The 24,792-nt window shown below is 37.9% G+C and overlaps 1 protein-coding gene across 2 annotated transcripts; it reads right to left on the reverse strand.

Annotated features, from left to right (window-relative positions):
• Nucleotides 1–1,809: 1,809 nt before the first annotated feature.
• fgfr1b (fibroblast growth factor receptor 1b) lies at nt 1,810–24,792 on the reverse strand. Of its 2 annotated transcripts, XM_034130776.1 has the most exons (17): nt 24,655–24,792; nt 15,464–15,580; nt 12,830–12,931; nt 11,865–12,037; nt 11,464–11,587; nt 10,658–10,848; nt 9,876–10,020; nt 8,226–8,416; nt 7,418–7,551; nt 6,573–6,694; nt 6,346–6,456; nt 5,769–5,959; nt 5,007–5,129; nt 4,344–4,414; nt 3,754–3,891; nt 3,404–3,509; nt 1,810–2,753 (listed from the first exon to the last, which is right to left on the reverse strand). In XM_034130776.1, the coding sequence occupies exons 2-17, from the start codon at nt 15,561–15,563 to the stop codon at nt 2,679–2,681; spliced, it is 2,097 nt and encodes a 698-aa protein (XP_033986667.1). In that variant the 5' UTR covers nt 15,564–15,580; nt 24,655–24,792; the 3' UTR covers nt 1,810–2,678. The 2 variants fall into 2 exon arrangements, with proteins under 2 accessions (XP_033986667.1, XP_033986668.1); XM_034130777.1 differs by lacking the exon at nt 12,830–12,931.

The following is a 24,792-nucleotide window of genomic DNA, read 5'->3' on the forward strand; positions in this document are numbered from 1 at the left end:
CTATGCGTTTTGCCGTATGCGTTCCCGTGGGGCAAGCACCTAAAAGTATGTTACAGTTATTACAATTCTTCCTTAGAGGAACATTTATGTTGTTATAAAAGCATCGAGGCCACCAAAAATGATTGGTCGTGCTTTTTACAGTACTACGGCTTCCACAGATGAATTTTTGTATGGATTTTTTGTCAAAGCACTTCAGATATTCATTGCTATCGGGATGTTAAGAGCATTCCATGGAATATAACAAAACGTGTATCTCGAGTCGGTTTCTCAAACTTACCTACCCCACCTTTAAGAGACTAGAAATAAACAATTCAAAATGTAAACATAGAAAATATGAGTTTATTTTAGCGTATTAGTTTATGGTTTCGTGGACAATCCCCATTATTAATTAGCTGTAACAAAAACTGTAAATGGGTCAGCTTTAGCCAACATGTCTAATTTCCTGCTAAGGTTGCTTCGATGCATTGAATAGGGAATTACGATATTTTGGAATAATGAGGTACTCTTTTTGAAAATGAAGTCATTTAGATTTAGATTGTTTTTTTTTGGGCGTTTTTCTAAAATCAAGCAGTTTTTCGCAAATTAAGATACTTTTGAAAAACTGGATAATTTGTCTAAAATTCGTTTTTCAAAAAATTATGTAGTTTTTCGTAAATAAGATGTTTTTGTAAAGTGTGTAAACGTTTTTCAATATGTTTCTGCTGCGGGTTGTGCGCACATGTACTGTAGCTGCTCACAGATATTTCCTGAAGATCTACAAGGGCATCTCTTTTTTTTTAAAGAAAGCCAGGACATTTCTCTGGAAAAGGTTCAGATTTTGAGGGAAGCCAGAAGAGCTCTGAGGGGAAAATGTTTTAGTTTTACTGCCGAGGAACAGGAAGGAGAGGCCGTTCTGACTGATTCAATTTAGTGCGAGGCTGAGCAGCAGAAATGTTTCAGAGTCAGCCAGAGGCTACAGAGGGAATAAGATGTCAGAAAAAATGGCATGATGAACGTTTGCAGGAGCCTCCTGTTGTTTATTATGTAAGGTTTCCTCTCTGTGGGCTGTGTGTGTGTGTGTGTGTGTGTGTGTGTGAGTGTGTGGTTTGTGATTGACGACGCATAGGCCTCTTCCTATGTTTCATTTGTAATCCTCCTGGCAACAGCAGAAACGGACGTCCTCACAAGGGACTATGGGTAAGTGGTCCTCACAATGACAGCAAAATATGTATGTGTGTGTGAGCAAAAAAGATTAATTGTTAGAAGAGGCCTCTGCATCGTCCGTTTTTTTTGCATTGTACACATATGTTTGACAAGGGGGAGACACTGGAACTCATGTTTTATTTTACGCTCACGAAACAAAAGGCTAGTTTTCTTAGAAAAGGCGAATATTGTAATAATGTTTTCACACTGTGCTCCTTTTTTAAATGTACCTTTAGGAGGGTCCCAATGAGATTAAGAATATCTGTTTTAGGGGACATGAAGCAGAACAGATGTAACAAAAAGTACGAAACCTAAAACGTCCAAAAAAAAGTGTAATATACAGTATTAAAAATAACTTAAAATACTGCAAAACAGTTAGCATTGTGTGCGAAGTTAGCATTTTATGTGGCATACTGTACATCTGTCCAAAAAGCAGCCATTTTGTCCGCTATTCTGGAAAATCTCAGTTTTTTTTTTATAAAGACCAGCTTTCTGTGTGTTAATGAGAGAAAATAATATATATTTTTAAATAACCGACTCAATTTGGACGAACTCTCAGACACACCAATCATTTCAGTTGTTACAAATCCCATCCTGTCCATTTCAATCACAGCAAACCAGGGGATGTAAATTCAAAAAAAGTTTTAATACTGTTGTTAATCAGTTACTGTACACATTCAACTCGAAGCGTTTTCTGTAAATGGCAGGCTGTACTCAGCTGGATAAGTGCAATGTTGAACACTGGCGGACATCTTCTTTGGCAACAGGTGTGGAGAAATACATAAATATTGGTACAAAATAAATTAATAAAGAATGCACAAAGAAATACATCTAAGGAGGCAGATGGTAGACGAGTAAAAAGTACATTTAAATGTATTATTTTAACTAATGTATAGATATATGTACACATTTAGTTGTGTGTATAAAACGTCTGCTACATTACAAACCATGAAGGTCTGTTTCTTGTCTTCAAAGTTAAAACTAAACATGGACAAATAGTTTTTATGCTGAATATATCTAGAAAAGGCGAAGAAAAAAAATGCAGTTTATTTTAAATAAAAACTGAATCCTATCCTTTTTAACAAAAACAATTATATTCATATGTTACTCTTCACTGTAACTTTCATTATTATATTTCATACCTGTCGTATTTCCTTTTAAAGCTTGTGTTTTCTTAGCTTTTTAATGACTTGTTGCCCCTTTTTCTTAATGCTTGTTATTGTGAATAACTTCCCTTTCCACCTCTTCTGTATTTTGTTCCTTATTTAGTAAGTATTTCTCGCTTTACATTTCATTTCCTATGAATCCAGTTCTGTCTTCATCCTTGTATTCGCAATAACAAAATAATATGTACACTATTCACACTGAGAACGTTATTATTATAAACATGTTTCAGCAGCAGTGGTTCCATCCCTCAGTCCAGCTGTGTTTCACATCAGGAAGCTGCAGTGAAACATCGAGAGGAAACGGGATGAAGGAAGGAATTCCCAGAAGGCTCACGAGGAGCTGCAGGAGAGAGAGGAGCTGACGGAGGAGAGCTGGACGAGAGGAGACGCCAGCTCCAGGTAATCCTGCAGAGAAACAGCAGCGTTAGATTCACAGATAACCTACAAATGGGACTTTAACAGAATTTTTACTACATTTTTTTTTATCCTGTTTTTTTCTTAAAATGTAAAGGAAAAAATTGTCAGAATTCTTAGATTTTAAGAAAGTAATATATATATATATTTTTTACTATTCAATTTTTCTTCTCCGAATTTGTATTTTTTTCTCCTAATATTATTAGTACTTTTGACTTTTTCTTAGACTTTGACATTTTTTATATAATTTTGATTTTTTTCACAAAATTCATTTTTTCTCAGAATTGTACTTTTTTCACGTAATCATTTTTTCACATAATTTAAATATTTTAACATGAATTTAGTATTTTTCTCCAAAATGTTTGGTTTTTACAAATAATATTATTTTCTCAGAATGTTTTGACAAAATTCATTTTTTCTAAGAATTTGACTTTTTTCACAAAATATTTACTTCTATTTTTGTAATCCAAATTAAATCCAAAAGGTCTAAATCCTTCTCTAAAAGTTTTTTCCTTAAAAGTTACTTAAAATCTAAGAATTGTGAGAAAAAAAGTATTTAAAAAAGAAATTTCTCTGAAGTTTTAAATTTTCTTCTACGACATGAAATCTTTCAGACAATCAGCTGTTTGTGCTGTTATTACCTGGTTGGCCATGAGGGAAAGTGTTCGGTCTAAATCGTCCACCAGCTGAGAGAAAGTGGGTCTGCGAGCGGGGACGGCGTGCCAGCAGTCTCTCATCATCCGATACCTGGAAACACACATAACATGCAAACAGCTGGATTATATAAACAGTATAACAGTTTCACGTACATTTAAAACACATACAAATGCACAGAATTTACGTGTTGTCTTTTGTATTTTTTATATTGGACACTGTTTGAGTGTAAAATGCACTTTTCTAAACTAATAATCTGTGTTTCTGTTTAAAGGAAGGGGGTCCGGGCCACTCACAGCTCCATTTTTGGGTATTTTCTATATATTTATACACTCACAGCTCCTGGGGGCAGGCGGAGGGTTTCTCCATGCGATGGCCCTCCTTCAGCAGTTTAAAGAGTTCCTCCACAGGGACCCCGGGGTACGGAGACCCCCCGAGGGTGAAGATCTCCCACAGCAGGACCCCGAAGGACCACCTGCAGAAAGAACAGCACAGAAAACATTCAGATATGGAGAAAATAAAACCAATCAAGCTGACAAACTGCTGTCAAAACCTTAATGCTTCAGCAGAGCCTTGGATTCTTTTAATATTACTTTATTAACTAATTTAATTGAAGTTAAATTGTTTTTTAAAGATATCTTTCTTTTATTTTTGCTTAATTTATTGTACTTACATTGCAACTATTTTATCATTTTCAATATAATGCTTTATTATATTAAAGTTGTTTTGATTATTCATTTATATCATACTTTAATTTAAGTGTTTTATTTTAGTTGTATTATTATATTTCTTGAGTTTTTAGAAAAGCGCTATATAAGTGTCATGTATTATTATTATTATTATTATTATTAACTTGTTTAGTTATTCAGATAAAGGCCTACTTTATTGTCTTAAAGTTATAAAAAGTAATCTTTTGAAATCACTCACACGTCGCTCTGGTGTGTGTAGATCCGATCGAACAGAGCCTCTGGAGCCATCCACTTCACCGGCAGACGGCCCTGCAGGAAATAATACACAATATAAGAACATTTCTTAACATCTAAGAAAAAAAGAAAGGTACCACTTTACAATAAGACTCCCTTTAAAAAGGATTCATAAAGGGTTTATAATTAGGTTATGAATTAGGTTGTAAACACTTTATTAATCATTAAGAACCATTTATAAACCAGTTCTAACATAGTTTTCATACATCAACACAGGCTCACTATTTGGCAAGATGACTAAGCCTTATATTGGCTACTTAGCGAGAATCAACTCAGTGAGCAACAGATACCAAGGATGCTGGCTGATGAAGGAGACAAAGTAAGCTAGGTAGCCAATATAAGGCTTAGCAGTACAGATACATGTGGGCTCACTATTTGGCAAGCAACCGGTCACAGTCGCCCTGTTTATCTCATGTCTTATAAAAGCTTATTAATGATTTATAAAGTGTTCAAAACCTAATTAATAAATGAATTACAAACTATTCGTAAACCCTTTATACGGGTAGTCTTATTGTAAAGTGGTACCAAATATTATATACAAAATATAAGACATAAAATATATGCAAACCATAAACATTTTAATATCCAAAGTATTATTCATCCTCACGTTGGTGGTCTTCTTGTAGTAATCGATGTGATGAACGTCTCGAGCCAAACCGAAGTCAGCGATCTTCATCACGTTGTCTTCGGTCACCAGAACGTTCCTCGCTGCCAAATCTCTGTGGATACACTGAGGGGGGAATAATTAACATCAGACAATTATTAATAATAGTAAATCAGTTTCCACCCCATATCAAAATCTGGTGCAGAAATATATGTTTTTATCCATTTTATGTGGCCCCGCAAGAAAGAATATAATAAGTTTATTATTATTTATCGGTTACATGCCGCTTTTCAGAAGCATGTTGCCAATAAACTACATCTCCCACAATGCATCTCATTTTGTGACATGCGCAATGAAGAGACTTGAAATGATTTGCCCCAGACTTCTGCTTTCAGACGTAGTTAATTATTCAGTTGTGACCCTATCCGATAATAATCCAATGCCCCCTGCAATAATGTAATATAATACATTATTTTATATATACATTATATATTTATATATATGTATATTTTTGTATAGTCTTAAAGTTACAACCGGCTCTTTTGAGTGTAACCATAATGCTGATGTGGCCCGAGATGAAATTGAGTTTGACACCCCTGCTGTAGAGGACATTTTGACTTTTGACAACATTTGTTTTTTTTCTCATAATTTTTACTTTTTCTCATAATTTTTACTTTTTCTCAGAATTTTTACTTTTTTCTTGGATTCTTTTTTTTTTTCAAACTTTTTTCACATAATTTCGACATTTTCAACCGAATAGTTTACCTTCCTGGAGGCGAGGTAGTCCATCCCTCTGGACACCTGGTACGCAGCAGAGACCAGCTCCCTGACCTCCAGCCGGTCCATGGCCTCCTGCTGGGAGTCGCTCCAGTACTCCAGACCAGGGGGGCGACGAGACCTCAGGACCTCCCGGAGGTTCCCCTGAGAGGCAAACTCTACCACAACGTACAGAGACCCTGAAGAAGAGGAGGAGGAAGAGGAAGAGGAAGAAGAGGGGTTAGCATCTTTAGCTTGTGTAGAGCATTCAGCGACTTTGTTTCATTAATCCTGTTTTTTTTTTGCAGAAATATCAAACATTTATTTTAGTGTTAGACTTTACATAATTTATTTTACTTATCCATTTGTAATATTTCTTTATTTTATCTGGTTATAGACTTTTAATAATTTTTCTTCCCACTTTTATTTATCTGCTTTTTTGGGTTTAGGCTTTTTTCGAGCAATAATACAAAATATTAATTTGCTCCAGCTTCTCACATTGAATAGATGCTTTTAATACTTTTTTTAGCCTTTGTAAACACACACACACACACACACACACACACACACACACACACACACTCACCGTCCTGTGTGCACGCTCCCAGCAGGTTGATGATGTTTTTGTGTTTCCCGATCATCTTCATCATCTCCATCTCAGAGATCAGGTCGGACAGATCCTTCTCCGTGGCGTCCGCTGCACCACGGCAATAAAAAAAAAACATTAACACAAATCTTAAAAATAAAATGTCTTCCTCGTGGTTTCTACTCTCTGTATCTCCGGACACATGAATGAATTTAAAGCAGCCTCACCTTTGAGCATCTTCACGGCGACTTTAGTGAGGCGGGTCGGTTTGTTCTTATCGATCCCGACCGCCTCGGCCAGAACAACCTGCCCGAAACATCCCTCGCCCAGAGGCTTCCCCAGCGTCAGTCTGAGGACAAACACACACATTAAAGATTAGTTCAAACTCTATGTCTATCACAGGCATTTCTTTCAGAATTTTGAGTTTTTTAAATTAAGATTTATTCTCAAAGTTTAGATTTTTCTCTCAGAATTGTTCACTTTTACTCAGAATTTTTAACTTTTTCCACACAATTTGTATTAATTATATATGTTTTTAAATACTCTTTGTCCTCATCATCTTTAGGAAATGTTTACACACACATCACAGATTAGTAAAAATACTCGATGTCTATCCCTGGCGCTTTTTCTTAGAACTTTGAGTTTTTTCTCAGAATTTTGATATTTTTCTCAGAATTGTTTACTTTTTTCTGCTAAAGACAACATTTACACCAAATTTAAATGTAACTATACAAATAACCTTAAGAGCTAAAAAAACAAAAAAAAACATTTAGGACAATGAGTATATAGCAAACTACAGTGTATTTTATTAGGTATAATAGAGATCAGGTATAATAGGTATAACCGCAATAAACCGTAGTTAATTGTTTCGTATTCTGTTGACATGTATACAGTATAGACTTCTTGCACTACTTTTTATTTTTGTATTTTATTATATATGTTGCATTGTTGGAGGAGCTCAGGTCAGGAGAATTTCATTGCCATTTCTACACTGTAGCTTACGTGCATATGACAATAAAACCTTTGAATCTTGAAACTTGAATAGACTTCAGGAAAATAGATAATCAGGTACCGTTCTCGAGGAAGTTCCCATGCGGGGTCGTAGGGCAGCTCGTACTCTGAGACTCCGGTGAGGCTGGAGGTCGCGGCGCTCGAGAGACGAGACGAACGTATCAAACACAGACCTGACGAGGAGTCCACCGACACCTGGGGACGAAATACACAAATACTTATTTATATTATATTATATTTATCTTGGGGAATTAGGTTTCATGACAGTTACTCAGAGACAAATAGAGTAAATGTTTATATAAAAAAAGAAAGTTAGGAATCCACCGACACCTGGGGAGCAATACAGAAACACTTTATTTGACTTTTGCAGAATTGTATATTTTTCTCTGAATTCTTTCTTAGAATTTGACTTTTTTTGTTGGAATTTTGACTTTTTTATAAGAATATTCACTTTTTTATTAGAAATTTGACTTTTTCCTCAGAATTGTGGACTTTTGTTAGAATTTGACTTTTTCCTTATAATTATTTTTTTGTTTATCAGAAATTTGACTTTTTCATAGAAATTTGACTTTTTCTTAAGAACTTAACATTTTCTCAGAAATTTGACCTTTTCCCAAATTTCACTTTTTGTTAAGAATTTTTACTTTTTCTCAAATTTAATTTTTACCGAATTCTTACTTTTTTCTCAGAATTTAACTTTTTTCTCACATCATTTATACTTTTTCACAGAATTGTTGCTTCCATTTATTTCTTACATTCTCCGAATTCTTAGATTCAGGGTCCAACACAGACAAACAGCATCCCTGCAGCTCTGTGTATTCAGCAATACAAACAGGAAGGTAAACAGTGAACAAAGATGGCGGTGTTACCTGTCTCCTCAGAGGAATGCTCTTCGCTAACTTCTGGACTGCCAGCTGATGGTGGAAGTTGTTTTTCTTCGGCGCCCAGCAGAGTCTGCAGATGATGGCGGTGGCGATGAGGATGATGATGATGAAGAAGCCGAGGCAGTAGATGAAGATCTCCAGGTACGTCTGCGAGGGCAGCGGGGTGGGGGGGAGCTCTGAGGGGAAAAACATCATCAAATCAAAAGGTTTTAACTCTTTTTATTGAATCAAAATCAGGCATTTTCAAGTTTACTTAACCTGTTAAGCCCTGAGCCTGTTTTTCAGGTCTCAGACTCGAAAATGACATTCCCAGAACAAAAGACCATATCTTCCCTTCTAAAAGGGTTAAATTAATAATCTCTTTTCTCAAAGTAATGATAAACCTGTGAGTTGGATGTAGAAAAGTCAGAATCAATATAGATGTTTTTTATTTTAAAGAAAATTCAGATTGAACATAGTAAAAAACTGTAAATGATAGTGTCTTATAGTGAAAACTACCCTTGGATGATGGGTTAGTAGACTAAAAGCTTTAGGAATCCAAAGTACAACATATAATAAGTACCCTGTATCAAGATTGATGCAAAACAAGTGACATTTGACCTTTTTAGAGAGATTTAGCAAAAAGAAACCACTTCTGGGGTCATTTGGGTGGATTTTCCATATCTCTGGCCCCCCTTGGTCGATTTTGATGGTTGACACCTCTTTCCGACCGTTAGAGCCAATAGAATCGAAGGGGGAGTCCCCCACATACACGTTGTGAAGAGAAAAGGTGGGGGCCTCGCGCATGTAATTTTCCATCAGAGTGAACCTATCTCTAGCTTTGACATCTGGAAACGGAAAAGCAGTTTTAATGCTTATGGATTATCAGAAATAATTTCAAAGGGACACAGACACATTGGATTAACCTATGGATTAACTTCAGCAGCGTTTTTATCGTTTGAATGCCATTGAAGACCACTTTGGAGAGACTACAGAGCCAAGGTAAAAATGTTAGCATTTTTAGCTACCTAGCGTCACCTGTTTTGATGTCCGTTTTTGCTTATAACGTCGCAAATACGTATAATTCAGTGGTAATGTCGGTGTTGTTAGATTCTGTGTCACCTCACGATGTGAAACGATGTGTTGGATGTGGTGAAAAGATAAATAATAAGGTTTTGTGAGTGATTTTCGGTGCAGCATTCAAACATTCATAGTTTTATTAAATGAACATGCCCTCAGACACTGTTTCCTGCAAGATGTTGCGGCAGTACCCCGGTACCGGGGTCTCTCGGGCTTAACAGGTTAAGATACATTTTCAAGGTTTCCCTAAGGTTCATTTCAATGTTTTAAAGGTGTGTTATACAGTTTTTCTAAGGCTCATTTTAACTTTTATAAAACCATTAAAGTTCAGTGTTTTTTAAAGCATTCATAGTTATTGAAAAACACTATTTAAATGTTATGCTGCCCCTAAAAAAGACAACGGTTTTTGTTTCCTATATTGTAAAAAGCTATGTTGCTCTTGCACTTTAGAAGCAAAGTTATTCTAAGCACAAACACAAACAAAGAAATGTTTTTCACTTTTCTGTTGATTTTAAGAAACTGATTTTCAAACCTTACAAACGACACATTACATTCAACAAGTTTCTGAGTGCTTACCGTCAGTGACACTGAGCCAGGCGGAGTGATGCGAGACGCCGATGGAGTTTCCTGCTAAACATGTGTATTCTCCTGAATCATTAAGACTCACGTTCCTCAGAGTCAGAACCTCCATCTCTTTATCCGTCATGTTCAGACCCGCAGTCTGCAGCAAACACACAAATGAGATGTAAAACAAAAATTCAATATAGGTAGATTTCCTAGCATTTCAACATACTTGTACTTTGCTTGAGTATTTCCAATTTTGGAATCAGAATAAGAATCAAGTGTATTACCAGGTACGTATTACAAATACAAGAAATGCAAACAGAAACAACATTAGACATTAAGTTGTAAGAAAAGGTCAAAAAAACACATTTAACGTTAAATAAGATATAAAGACAAGTATTTTTTGTTAAACTAAGTACAATGAATATATGACATTTTATGCTACTTTTACCATAACCCCCTACTGTCAGTTTTTGAGTGTTTTTTTCTGTGTTTAGTAGTACACATTTTTAAAAAGTGTCTCACGCTAGTGTGTGTGTGCTTGTTTATCTATATGTGTGGGGACACACGTTTCAGACCTCGAGTACAAGGACGTATGATTGTCCGACAATTATTTCTTTCTAAACTGATTAATATGAATATATGACATGTTATGCTACTTTTATCATAACCCCCTACTGTCAGTTATTGAGTGTTTTTCTGTGTTTAGCAGTACACATTTTTTTAAAGTGGCTCGCTGCTAGTGTGACTCTGTACTTGTTTATATATCTTTGTGAGGACCACAAGTTTCCCACCTTGAGTACGTGGACGTATGGATGTCCATCGGGCGCCTCTCTGCTGCCGTTGATGGTGATGTGTTTGAGCCACTGGATGTGAGGCTGTGGGTCGCTGAACACGCGGCACACGAACACCACGTCTCTACCCACGACCGCCGTCTGATTGGCCGGGAGACCCGCCTGCAGGATGGGTCTGTGAGGAGAACGCTCTGAAATAAAAATAGGAATAAATAAACAATACAATACAACTTGCACTAAACTCCAGCTTGCACTGACACAATATATATATATATATATATATATATATTTATACAGATTCAAACATATTTATTTTACTTAAACCAATATATTCCTGCACTTTAACTATCTGCATATTGAAGTATGAATGCTTGTTGTTTGCATGTTGTCTTCTCCTAAATGTTGTACGTCTCGTTTGTTTTTTCTGTATTTTTGATGGCACCTTAAAAAAAAGGAGTAGCTCTACTCATCTCATTGTACCTGTATAATGACAATAAAGGATTCTATTCTTATTTATAAAGCACTTTAAAACCTCCAGACCAGTGCTGTACAGTCAAATAAATAAACAAACAAAGCATACAAAAATCCCACAGCTCAGTTTCACACACCATAAAACAAGTACAAGTAAAAACAATAGACAATTTAAAAGCGATAAAAGCAACGATCTACAAGATGTCAAAACGCTAAGGAGAAGAGTTGGGTTTTAAGAAGTGCTTTAAAAGCAGACGGTGTGGAGGAGTCGTAGAACCACACACACACATATATATTACACACACTCTCCTGGGTGTAAATGTAGGTTTTCTTACCGACTACATCCAGCAGGTAGGTGTGTTTGATGCTCCCGTGTTCGTTCTCCACCACACAGGTGTAGTTCCCTTTATCAGACGGCACCACCGACTCCATTATTAAAGTCCACATGTGGTCTCGGATCTGAAAAATAAAAGACATAAATAAGACCCATGAGATAATGCCTCATTTGCATATTTAAAAAAAGAACCAACAATTAAGATGTAAGATGAAACAATAGGCAATTAATAATCCCTCAGTAAATCAAGAGAGCACACATTTACTTACATAACGCCTCATATCCAGATACATTTTAACATATCAGAAAACTTGTAATGTAAAAAAGTATTTTCTTGATGTCAGTAATCACTGCGGGAAATTTTAGGGCGATATCTGTTAGTTTAATTTTTTACACCCTTACCTTGTAGCCTCCGATCCGTTGGTCCTTTCTGAAAACTCTCCCGTTCTTGTACCAGCGCAGCGTGGGGACCGGGCTCCCGGTGGCCTGGCAGCGAAACTTCACCGTTCTGCTGGCGGGAACGGCGTGAAGCTGCTTCTCCATTTTGTCCGGCATCACCCACTGTGGCGCTAACGCTAACGAGGAAACACAGTGGGGTAAACATCGGGACCACCAGTCATTTAAAAAAAAAAAAAAAAGGCAACGGAAAGAGAAACCAAGATTTACAGTTTGAGAAGAATGGAATTAGGATTATGACAATTGTTCATGTGAAATGTATAATTGTTTATGAGTTCAGTTATATAGCATTCATGCTCAAAGTTAGTTCAAAAGAAGATGGTTTTATTCCTAATAACTAAAAGAGTGTAAGCATAGCTAATTAACCTAAACGTAAGCCTTTATTGAAGACCAAAATGTGCCACATGGAATTAGCATTTGACAATTTTTTTGCTACGTAATGCTACGATTATCAGTTATTAATGAGTTCAGTTATATAGCATTCATGCCTGAAGTTAGCTAAATAGAAGCTGGTCTTATTCCTAATAACTAAAAGAGTCTAAGCATAGCTAATTAACCAAAACTTAAGCCTTAATTGAAGACGAAAAAGGGAATTGTGGAATTAGCAATTTGCTAAATTCATGGCAATCGAATGCCGCAATTTAGCATTTTATCTTATACACAATTTTATTATCATTAAGGCACATAGTTAACAACTGAATAAAAGCAGAAAATACATAAAAAAAATGAAAGCAGAAATGTAATAAATATACATGTATGTATACTCAAGAATACACAAATACAACTATCACCATCAATGTATCTGCTGATTATTTTCCTTAAACTGGGTGTCAGATGTCTTGTTTTGCCAAAGATATTCACTTTACAATAATTTAAAACTGAGAAAAAGAGACGTGAAGTTTTAGTCTTACTTTGGAGCTTCTCGTTACTCGTTGACAGCTCATTGGACAGTTTATTTTCCTCTGAGGATGACTCATCGTCTTCTTCGTCTTCAGAGGATTTTACTGCGTCGGCTACAGAAAGAAGTAAAAATGTTTAAAAGCTGCTCACAAAGCTTTGCTAATGTATGCGTGTACTTGTTTATCTATCTTTGTGGGGACCAATTGTTTTTTTAGACCTTCAAAGTGAGGACAATTATAAAAAAATAGGACATTTTGCCCTTTTTCTTGCAATCAGACCATTTTAAACCCTCAGAATTAGTACTTTGGCATATCCCAATTAAGTTTTCACATATAATTAAGGTTTTAGGATCATTCTTTGAAATAACACTTTCAGAGTATGCATACCAGTTTGAGTTTTCACCACCTGTTTGCAGACAACTCTGTTACTTAAAATAATACTTTACCCTTTTCTGATTCTACTGGTTTACCCAGAATCATTTGAGACAGAGGGAGAAAAGGCAGTATGAGAAAAATAAAGAGCTTTTGGAACATTAAAGCATGGAAACATGTCACATTAGAGACACTACATACTGATATCAACCTGAAAATGAGCTGAATAGGGCTCCTTTAACCTTTTAAAGATATAACTCTTTGGTTAGGAAAATAAGTCAGCCTCACTTCAGCAAAAACACTGAAGTACCCACCCCTCCCCCACTTTAATTCTCTGTTTCTGGTGAAGGTAAACATAGAAAAACAGCCCAGAGAGACGCGTTTATTAAGCTGAATCTCTGGGAAACCTTCTGTCGTGGTGCTGAAAATACAGACTATGGCAAAAAGTGCAGCTTCTGCTCAACACATCAAACCGTTTATAAAAAGCAGCGTTAGACAGGGCCGGGTTCACGGCACTTACAGGAACATTTAAGCCAGTTTTTGGTTTCTAAACACTTAATTTTGAGAGAATGAGGGGGAAATTGAAAGCAGGTTTTGTTTATGGAGAAACCGCAGAGAAAAAAGAGGCAAAATGTGATGTTCCTGACCGAGAGGAAAACAAGAATTTACAGGCGCCAAAAACAACAGAATCACTGAGACTCGCAGTCAGCTGCAGACCAGATGGTTGGCACAAAACACACACACACACACGGTAATATGCATGCACACACACACACACACAGAAGGTATATGCATGCACACACACACACAGAAGGTATATGCATGCACACACACACTTGCAGGACACGCTGAATAAATGAGGAAAGGTAAAGTAATCTTCCCTCTAACTATCGTAGGACGTTTGTTTTGTCCCTTTCTGTAGCATTACCTACAAAAGTTATTTTATTTGTTGCTTTATTTCTCAATCCTGATTATGCACCTTTATTATAACACTGCAGTGATAACTCAACGACATAAAAACGACTAAATAGCAACCTTTAAAAGTGTTTTTAAAATGGACAAATGTCAGAAATGCCAGTTTTAGCCTTATTGTTTGTCCCTGTGTATCATATTTAAGTGAATATAATTGTTTTTCTAACTGAGACATACACACACATACACATAGAAGGTATATACATGCACACACACTCACTTGCAGGACAGGCTGAATAAAATAAAGATTTGTTAAAATAATCGTAATGACTTTCTCTCCAGTAGGAAACGTTCCTTGTGTCTCGTGAATCATTACAGCTAAAAGTTATTGCATTTGTTGCTTTATTTCTAAATCCTGATTATGCAAAAGCTGCAGTGATGACTTGACTATGGAAAAGAAATATCTAATTACTTAGAAAAGAGACTTCTTAAGGAAACATGCAGTTTTTAAGCATTTAAAATGTTCAAGTTTTCTGCTTTATTTGATTTTTGCCCACACACATACTGAGCAGACGGAGGACGAATGCTTTCTAAAGTTTGTTTGTGTTACCATGAACACTGTGTTCCTGTGTTACTCTCTGCACTGGACACACACACACACACATACCATAACCAGCCTCAGTTACACCAGGAACAAAAAAAATCACCCTAACCGGTTTCAGATGTGGCAAAAACCAAAACCAGCCAAACCTTTAAAAAAGAAATTGGAGTAATTTTCCTGTTTAAGAAACTGTCTCATTGGAAAGTTTGATACGCTTTAATGACACACACACACACACACACACACACACACACACACACACACACACACACACACACACACACACACACACACACACACACACACACACACACACACACACACACACACACACACACACACACACACACACACACACACACACACACCACACACACACACACACACACACACACACACACACACACACACACACACACACACACACACACACACACACACACACACACACACACACACACACACACGTTCAAAAAGCTCTTTATTTTTCTCATACTGCTGCAGCACCTCTTTTCACCCTCTGTCTGAAACCAGAGCCCAGTCTGCTCTGATTGGTTAGCTGACATTCTGAATTCAGGACTTTTTACTTGTTATAAAGTATTTTAAGACCGTAGTATTTCTACTTTGACTTTAGCAAAGGATCAGAGTGTGGGTATCCAACGCCTGATCTATATCTAAGCCTCAGAACCCCATTTGACATGTTTCTTTAGATTTGTTTCCCTGCAGAAATAACCCTGGTGGTGCGTTCAGGTGCGTGTTACCTGTGTCGGTATCCTCAGTTGTCGGTCTGCTCTCTGTGTTTGGAGTCTTCATCAGCATCAGGAGAAGCAGGAGCAGCGAGAAGCAGCGAGACGAAGACATCCTCACAGCGAATAACACTGCAGAGAGAGACACAATGTTAGAAACACACACACGGTCAGAGAGGGCAAAAGTACACACATCCTTTACTCAGGTAGAAGTACAGATACTCGTGTTTAAAAATACTCTGGTAGAAGTAGAAGTACTGACTAAACTTCTTTACTCAAGTAGAAGTACAGAGGGCTTTGAAATGTACTTCAGTAAAAAGTACCCATAACTAGCAGCTGTTTTAAAGAGTACCTGACCTCCCTTTATATTAATAGAACAATAATGTCATTGTTAGCTAATGAATGTTTCCATGCTGAACAACGGCAACATGACAACGTTTTCATTGGTCCCTCTTCTTTAGAGAAGACCAGGAAATGATGGATACACGGATCGTGTTCAAATCAATAGGCACGCAATGACTCTAAATAATAATGATCACGCCACCAAACACACATTCAAACTAAAGGAACCAGCCTGTTTGGGAAATGTGAGAAGTAGAAAGTACAGGTATTTGGGTTCAACATGTGAGAAGTAGAAAGTACAGGTATTTGTGTTCAACATGTGAGAAGTAGAAAGTACAGGTATTTGTGTTCAACATGTAAGAAGTAGAAAGTACAGGTATTTGTGTTCAACATGTAAGAAGTAGAAAGTACAGGTATTTGGGTTCAACATGTAAGAAGTAGAAAGTACAGGTATTTGTGTTCAACATGTAAGAAGTAGAAAGTACAGGTATTTGGGTTCAACATGTAAGTAGTAGAAAGTACAGGTATTTGTGTTTAAAATGTAAGAAGTAGAAAGTACAGGTATTTGTGTTCAACATGTAAGAAGTAGAAAGTACAGGTATTTGTGTTCAACATGTAAGTAGTAGAAAGTACAGGTATTTGTGTTTAAAATGTAAGAAGTAGAAAGTACAGGTATTTGTGTTCAACATGTAAGAAGTAGAAAGTACAGGTATTTGTGTTCAACATGTAAGAAGTAGAAAGTACAGGTATTTGGGTTCAACATGTAAGAAGTAGAAAGTACAGGTATTTGTGTTCAACATGTAAGAAGTAGAAAGTACAGGTATTTGTGTTCAACATGTAAGAAGTAGAAAGTACAGGTATTTGGGTTCAACATGTAAGAAGTAGAAAGTACAGGTATTTGTGTTCAACATGTAAGAAGTAGAAAGTACAGGTATTTGAGTTCAACATGTAAGAAGTAGAAAGTACAGGTATTTGTGTTCAACATGTAAGAAGTAGAAAGTACAGGTATTTGTGTTCAACTTGTAAGAAGTAGAAAGTACAGGTATTTGTGTTCAACATGTGAGAAGTAGAAAGTACAGGTATTTGTGTTCAACATGTAAGAAGTAGAAAGTACAGGTATTTGTGTTCAACATGTAAGAAGTAGAAAGTACAGGTATTTGGGTTCAACATGTGAGAAGTAGAAAGTACAGGTATTTGTGTTCAACATGTGAGAAGTAGAAAGTACAGGTATTTGTGTTCAACATGTAAGAAGTAGAAAGTACAGGTATTTGGGTTCAACATGTGAGAAGTAGAAAGTACAGGTATTTGTGTTCAACATGTGAGAAGTAGAAAGTACAGGTATTTGTGTTCAACATGTAAGAAGTAGAAAGTACAGGTATTTGTGTTCAACATGTAAGAAGTAGAAAGTACAGGTATTTGTGTTCAAAATGTAAGAAGTCAAAGTAAAAAGTCGTCAGAAAAATAAGTAGTGGAGTAAAGTACTGATACCAGAGAAATGTACTTGAGTACAGTAACGGATAGAGATGTCCCGATCCGATCACGTGATCGGGGATCGGAGCCGATCACGTGATTTTCAAAAGATCGGAATCGGGAGAAAAAAATCGGGGATCGGAATCTTTTTTTTTTTTTTTTTTTTATCAAATATTTGTATTATTTTATTTAATGTTACAAAACAAAAATGACCATGTTCACGTCTTAAAGTCATCCTGAGGCCTTAGTTTTGGTTTAAAATTACACAACATCATGTATGTGTTGCTTCTTTTGGGCTTGTTTTCATCGACCTGGTTGCTTATTTCTCTCAAATCTGGCAACAGAGTGGGCGCAGGGTCTAATAGTAGCAGTAAGCTAACGAGAGGCTACGTTCAGCTGGTGACTCGGGAGTCGGGAAAGAGAAAATGTCAGGAGTTTGGAAGTATTATAAAATTGAAAGCGAAGGCAGTGTAACAGCCAGATGCAATGTTTGCAAGGCGGAGGTTCAGCGTGGTGGAAAGAACAGAGAAACGCCACCTGAGAAACAAACACCAACAACAACACGACGAGTACACAGCGGCCACTCGGGTAAAGGCACTGAAACAACCGACACTTTCAGAGACTTTTAAAAGGAAAGAGAAACTGCCCCAGAACAGTGTTTTCACTGTTACACTGGCCAAAAAAATAACAGCCAAGATAGCTGAATTCATCGCGTTGGATGACCAGCCGTTATCTGTTACCTTTTTTTTCTCTTAATGCATTGCATAAAGATCGGATCGGGAAAAATCGGTATCGGCAGATTGTCAAAATCAAATGATCGGAATCGGATCGGGAGCAAAAAAAGGTGATCGGGACATCCCTAGTAACGGAGTATTTGTACTCCACTACTTCCCACACATGGTCCAGAACCACAGAAAAACACACTGCAGCATGGAGTGTTTTCTCCCAGCATGCATCACACCTGTGCAGCTGTTTCTCACCCAGAGTGTGAGGACACCGAGAGACATAAACCCCCGACACCCCGAGAGATCACCTGTCAACACTAAATATCTGTCAGGTGTTAACCAACCAACCACACACACACACCACACACACACACACACACACACACACACACACACACACACACACACACACACACACACACACACACACACACACACACACACACACACACACACACACACACACACACACACACACACACACACACACACACACACACACACACACACACACACACACACACACACACCACACACACACACACACACACACACACACCACACACACACACACACACACACACACACACACACACACACACACACACACACACACACACACACACACACACACACACCATTTGCTGCCTGTGTCAGCATGCAGGTGTGATCGGTCCACTGCTAAACACATTAGCTTGGTATGAGAGAAAATGCAATAAAAACATTGGTTTAAGTGTTTTTTACCAAATACTCTTACGCCCATCTTACAGAGCAATTATTCTGCAGAAAATATCTGTTATTTATTTACTTTAAATCTCAGAAAACCACGACAAACGTGAGTCCAGAGGGACAGATTTCTAATTTTCTTAAATAAACAAAACGCAGCTAATAGTTCATAATAAAGAAGTTTGAAACTGAGGATTTGTGTAATTTTTGCATTAAATTAACTAAAAGCAGCGTCATGGAATAAATCAGAAGTAAACCAGAAATTAATATATTCAAATCTCCTGCTTGTCTTCTCCGTATATCATGTGAAAGTGAATATTTTTGGGGGGTTTGGACTGATCCAAAAGAGATTTAAAGACATCAGGCTCGACTTTAAAGGAGAGGTGTCATGCTTCTCCGGTTATTACCCGTCCCCTTGTGTTATGAAGGTTTTTATGCATGTAAACGGTGTGCAGAGTCAAAACCCTCAAAGTACACCCTGTAGCGAGAAAAACTCTAACACAGAAAATACCTCCCCAAAACGCCTCGTTGGAGATACGTCATTGTCCATTTGATTATTCCGGGTACGGCATGATGTCATGCCGTACCCGGAACGAAATGGACCAATCCGTGGAGCCGTTACGTTACGTCCGCGGAGCCGTTACGTTAAGCCCCCGCTGATTGGTCCAAATTGACCAATCCACGGACTTCCTCACACACACATCTGTGTGCATGGAGCAGGAAGCTGATTTCTCCTCCCTGGCTGCAGGCTGATAACAGACAGTTGGGATCACGGCGAAATTCTCTCTGCAGACCCATTCTCTCTGCAGACCCATTCTCTCTGCGGACCCATTCTCTCTGCAGACCCATTCTCTCTGCTGACCCATTCTCTCTGCAGACCCATTCTCTCTGCAGACCCATTCTCTCTGCAGACCCATTCTCTCTGAGGACCCATTCTCTCTGCAGACCCATTCTCTCTGAGGACCCATTCTCTCTGCAGACCCATTCTCTCTGCAGACCCATTCTCTCTGCAGACCCATTCTCTCTGAGGACCCATTCTCTCTGCAGACCCATTCTCTCTGCAGACCCATTCTCTCTGCAGACCCATTCTCTCTGCAGACCCATTCTCTCTGAGGACCCATTCTCTCTGCAGACCCATCCTCTCTGCAGACCCATTCTCTCTGCAGACCCATTCTCTCTGCAGACCCATTCTCTCTGCAGACCCATTCTCTCTGCAGACCCATCCTCTCTGCAGACCCATTCTCTCTGCAGACCCATTCTCTCTACAGACCCATTCTCACAGCGTTTATCAACCTTTTTCTTACTCAATATCAAGCCACACTTATTGTTTTTACTTCGGCTGTGACTTTGTGTGTGCTCAGGATGAGTTTGGCTGTGTTTCGCTATGTATCGCTAAACAAGGAAACAACACCTCCACGGAGCTCAGCGCGATTCACAACGTCCCGACCAATCAGAGCACACTGTGCTCACAGGGAGGGTGGGGGCTGGAGCTATTGGAGCTACAACGAGCCGTTAAAGGCAGAGAGTGAAATTCAGTGAATACACGTAGTTTACAGAGATGCTGTTTGAGAAACCAATGTGAGTTTGGAGAGATGCTGTTTGAGAAACCAATGTGAGTTTGGAGAGATGCTGTATGAGAAACCAATGTGAGTTTGGAGAGATGCTGTATGAGAAACCAATGTGAGTTTGGAGAGATGCTGTATGAGAAACCAATGTGAGTTTGGAGAGATGCTGTCTGAGAAACCAATGTGAGTTTGGAGAGATGCTGTATGAGAAACCAATGTGAGTTTGGAGAGATGCTGTATGAGAAACCAATGTGAGTTTGGAGAGATGCTGTATGAGAAACCAATGTGAGTTTGGAGAGATGCTGTATGAGAAACCAATGTGAGTTTGGAGAGATGCTGTATGAGAAACCAATGTGAGTTTGGAGAGATGCTGTATGAGAAACCAATGTGAGTTTGGAGAGATGCTGTTTGAGAAACCAATGTGAGTTTGGAGAGATGCTGTATGAGAAACCAATGTGAGTTTGGAGAGATGCTGTTTGAGAAACCAATGTGAGTTTGGAGAGATGCTGTTTGAGAAACCAATGTGAGTTTGGAGAGATGCTGTATGAGAAACCAATGTGAGTTTGGAGAGATGCTGTATGAGAAACCAATGTGAGTTTGGAGAGATGCTGTATGAGAAACCAATGTGAGTTTGGAGAGATGCTGTTTGAGAAACCAATGTGAGTTTGGAGAAATGCACAATATAAATCTATTCTAGTAGACCTCAACAATGGAATTATGATCAGTGGAAATGGCCATGACATGGGACCTTTAAGCCACAAGGATGGACATGTTAAACATAAGCTATCATGACATTATAAAAGGTACAAATTGTGTACAATCCTGCAGAAAACTAATTAAAAGCAGAATATTGATCAGCCTGGCTGCAGGGAAGACGGTTACTGAAGCTGTTTCAGAGGACATTGAATGCATCATCATCATAAAAGATGAATACTTCATGTGTGAAGCATGTGTTTGTGGTTCAGAGAACAATTAATACACCACACACACACACATGGAGAACACACTCACTTTAATTACACACTACATACTGATATACAGCTGAACATCAGCTGGAGAGGACTCTTTAAAGTAGAGACACTACATACTGATATACAGCTGAACATCAGCTGGAGAGGACTCTTTAAAGTAGAGACACTATACTGATATACAGCTGAACATCAGCTGGAGAGGACTCTTTAAAGTAGAGACACTACATACTGATATACACCTGAACATCAGCAGGAGAGGACTTTTTAAAGTAGAGACACTACATACTGATATACACCTGAACATCAGCAGGAGAGGACTCTTTAAAGTAGAGACACTACATACTGATATACACCTGAACATCAGCAGGAGAGGACTCTTTAAAGTAGAGACACTACGTACTGATATACACCTGAACATCAGCAGGAGAGGACTCTTTAAAGTAGAGACACTACATACTGATATACACCTGAACATCAGCAGGAGAGAACTCTTTAAAGTAGAGACACTACATACTGATATACACCAGAACATCAGCAGGAGAGGACTCTTTAAAGTAGAGACACTACATACTGATATACACCTGAACATCAGCAGGAGAGGACTCTTTAAAGTAGAGACACTATATACTGATATACACCTGAACATCAGCAGGAGAGGACTCTTTAAAGTAGAGACACTACATACTGATATACACCTGAACATCAGCTGGAGAGGACTCTTTAAAGTAGAGACACTACATACTGATATACACCTGAACATCAGCAGGAGAGGACTCTTTAAAGTAGAGACACTACATACTGATATACACCTGAACATCAGCAGCAGAGGACTCTTTAAAGTAGACACACTACATACTTATATACACCTGAGCATCAGCATGAGAGGACTCTTTAAAGTAGAGACACTACATACTGATATACAGCTGAACATCAGCAGGAGAGGACTCTTTAAAGTAGAGACACTATATACTGATATACACCTGAACATAATCAGGAGAGGACTCTTTAAAGTAGAGACACTATATACTGATATACACCTGAACATCAGCAGGAGAGGACTCTTTAAAGTAGAGACACTATATACTGATATACACCTGAACATCATCAGGAGAGGACTCTTTAAAGTAGAGACACTATATACTGATATACAGCTGAACATCAGCTGGAGAGGACTCTTTAAAGTAGAGACACTATATACTGATATACAGCTGAACATCAGCAGGAGAGGACTCTTTAAAGTAGAGACACTACATACTGATATACACCTGAACATCAGCAGGAGAGGACTCTTTAAAGTAGAGACACTACATACTGATATACACCTGAACATCAGCAGGAGAGGACTCTTTAAAGTAGAGACACTACATACTGATATACACCTGAACATCAGCAGGAGAGGACTCTTTAAAGTAGAGACACTACATACTGATATACACCTGAACATCAGCAGGAGAGGACTCTTTAAAGTAGAGACACTACATACTGATATACACCTGAACATCAGCAGGAGAGGACTCTTTAAAGTAGAGACACTACAAACTGATATACACCTGAACATCAGCAGGAGAGGACTCTTTAAATCTCAAAACACGTCAGATTATTTAATAACTTCTGTTCATCCTTTCCACTGAAACCTCACCTACACTTCAGATTCTGCAGCAGGGCGACAGTCAGCAGACTCTCAGAATAACACACACACACACACACACACACACACTCCTGATCTACACTGACAAACAAACAGGAAGACCGAGTTAATTGCAGAAGAAGAAGAAATACTAATCTTCCAGTTGAATATTGCATATTATGATTTAGATCATTTGGATTAATTGTAATGTTTACACCGCTATTAATACCTCACTATGAGGCGTGTTGAAGTGAGTCAGATTCCCTCCTGATGATTTGTCAGAGTATTATGAAATCACTGCTACAGAAACCATACATTATAAACGTATTATTAACTGTGCTGCTGAGAGAGTGACTTAAATCTGATCACTTTATAAAATCTGATGTTTTGTCATAAAAGAAACTCCCCAAACTTGAGACATTTCTGCGTCATATAGCTTCACTTTTCATACCTAAACTGCATTTAGCTAACAGTAGTTGTGTACTTTTACCCAAACAACAAGTTCATTAATCCAAATCTGTAAACTAAAGGTATTAAATACATGTCGTGGAGTAGAAGTACAATGTAGCATACAATGGAAATACTCAGGTAAAGTACAAGTAGGCCTACCCTACAATTGTACTTAAGTACAGTACTTGAGTATATGTACTTAGGTACTTTACACCTCTGTATTTTGCTAACACTACAGACTTTTACCAAAACAATGCAGGATTTATTTTATCGTGTGGAATTAAGAAAACTTTTAACAATCCCTTTAATGAAGTATTTTGAGATCACTTCTAACACGGGACATGTTCTGCATTATGTAGCTTTACTTTGAATACTTTCACCAAAACAGAACTTTAAATGAAGTACTTTTACTTGAAAGGGAGTATTTTAAAGTGCAGTGTTTAATTTCGTTTAGTTTTAAAAAATACGTTTTGGTTAATATTAAACTGCCAAACATCAGAAATGTTCTGCATTTTACAAACAATACAGATTTAAGAGGATTAGGGTCAGATTAGATTTGACCAAAAGTGGTTGTATTTTAGTTCTGAGGAAAAAATCTAAATCTAATAATTCCCACTTTTTTTCGGAACTCCAAAAAAAACCTCACATAAAACCCTAATCCCTTTCCGTAGACTTTTACCCAAACAAAGCAGGACTAGTTTATAGTGCTCAAAGTATTTAAAATAAATATGTTCTACCCTTACATGGCATTTAGTTAGTTAAACTAGTAAATACTTTACACAAACAATGCAGGTTCTTTCGTGCAGCTTCTAAATCAAGTACATAATCGTAATGTAGAGAAATCGCGTATTTTCACACAGTTTTTCTAGAGTCTAAATGCCTGTTCTACATCTGGATAACACACACACACACACACACACACACACACACACACACACACACACACACACACACACACACACACACACACACACACACACACACACACACACACACACACACACACACACACACACACACACACACACCACACACACACACACACACACACACACACACACACACACACACACACAGCCATGCAGAGAAATCACGCACACACACAGACGTTTACGGAGAAAATCCTGCAGAAAGTCACAATTTACCGAGTTTTGACCGGAGTGTGTGTGTTATATCCGAGCTGCAGAATCACAGGTTAAATCCTCATTAGTGTGTGTGTGTGTCTGTTAACGATCCAGTGTGTGTGAGTGTGTGTGAGCTCCCGGAGAGAAAACACACACACAAAGAAGTTTCCAGATCCAGAATCGTGCAGAAAAGTCACATTATTTACCTGTTAGATCCGAGCTGCAGAGTCTCAGGTTGTTTCCGGATTAATCCTCATTAGTGTGTGTGTCTGTTAATGACCCAGATTGTGAGTGTGTGTGAGTGTGTGTGAGTGTGTGTGTGTGAGGAGAGAAAACGTGGGAAA

The sequence above is a fragment of the Trematomus bernacchii genome, unplaced genomic scaffold (genome assembly GCF_902827165.1).
Source record: "Trematomus bernacchii unplaced genomic scaffold, fTreBer1.1, whole genome shotgun sequence".
NCBI lineage: Eukaryota > Metazoa > Chordata > Actinopteri > Perciformes > Nototheniidae > Trematomus > Trematomus bernacchii.

Excerpts from the sequence above, each read along its gene's own strand:
- fgfr1b (XM_034130776.1), bottom strand. The coding sequence starts at position 15,563 with ATGTCTTCGTCTCGCTGCTTCTCGCTGCTCCTGCTTCTCCTGATGCTG. Across the intron at positions 12,038-12,829 it reads GAGTAACGAGAAGCTCCAAA|CGTTAGCGCCACAGTGGGTG; the intron begins GTAAGACTAAAA and ends TTTCCTCGTTAG. Across the intron at positions 10,849-11,463 it reads CTACCTGCTGGATGTAGTCG|AGCGTTCTCCTCACAGACCC; the intron begins GTAAGAAAACCT and ends TTTTTATTTCAG.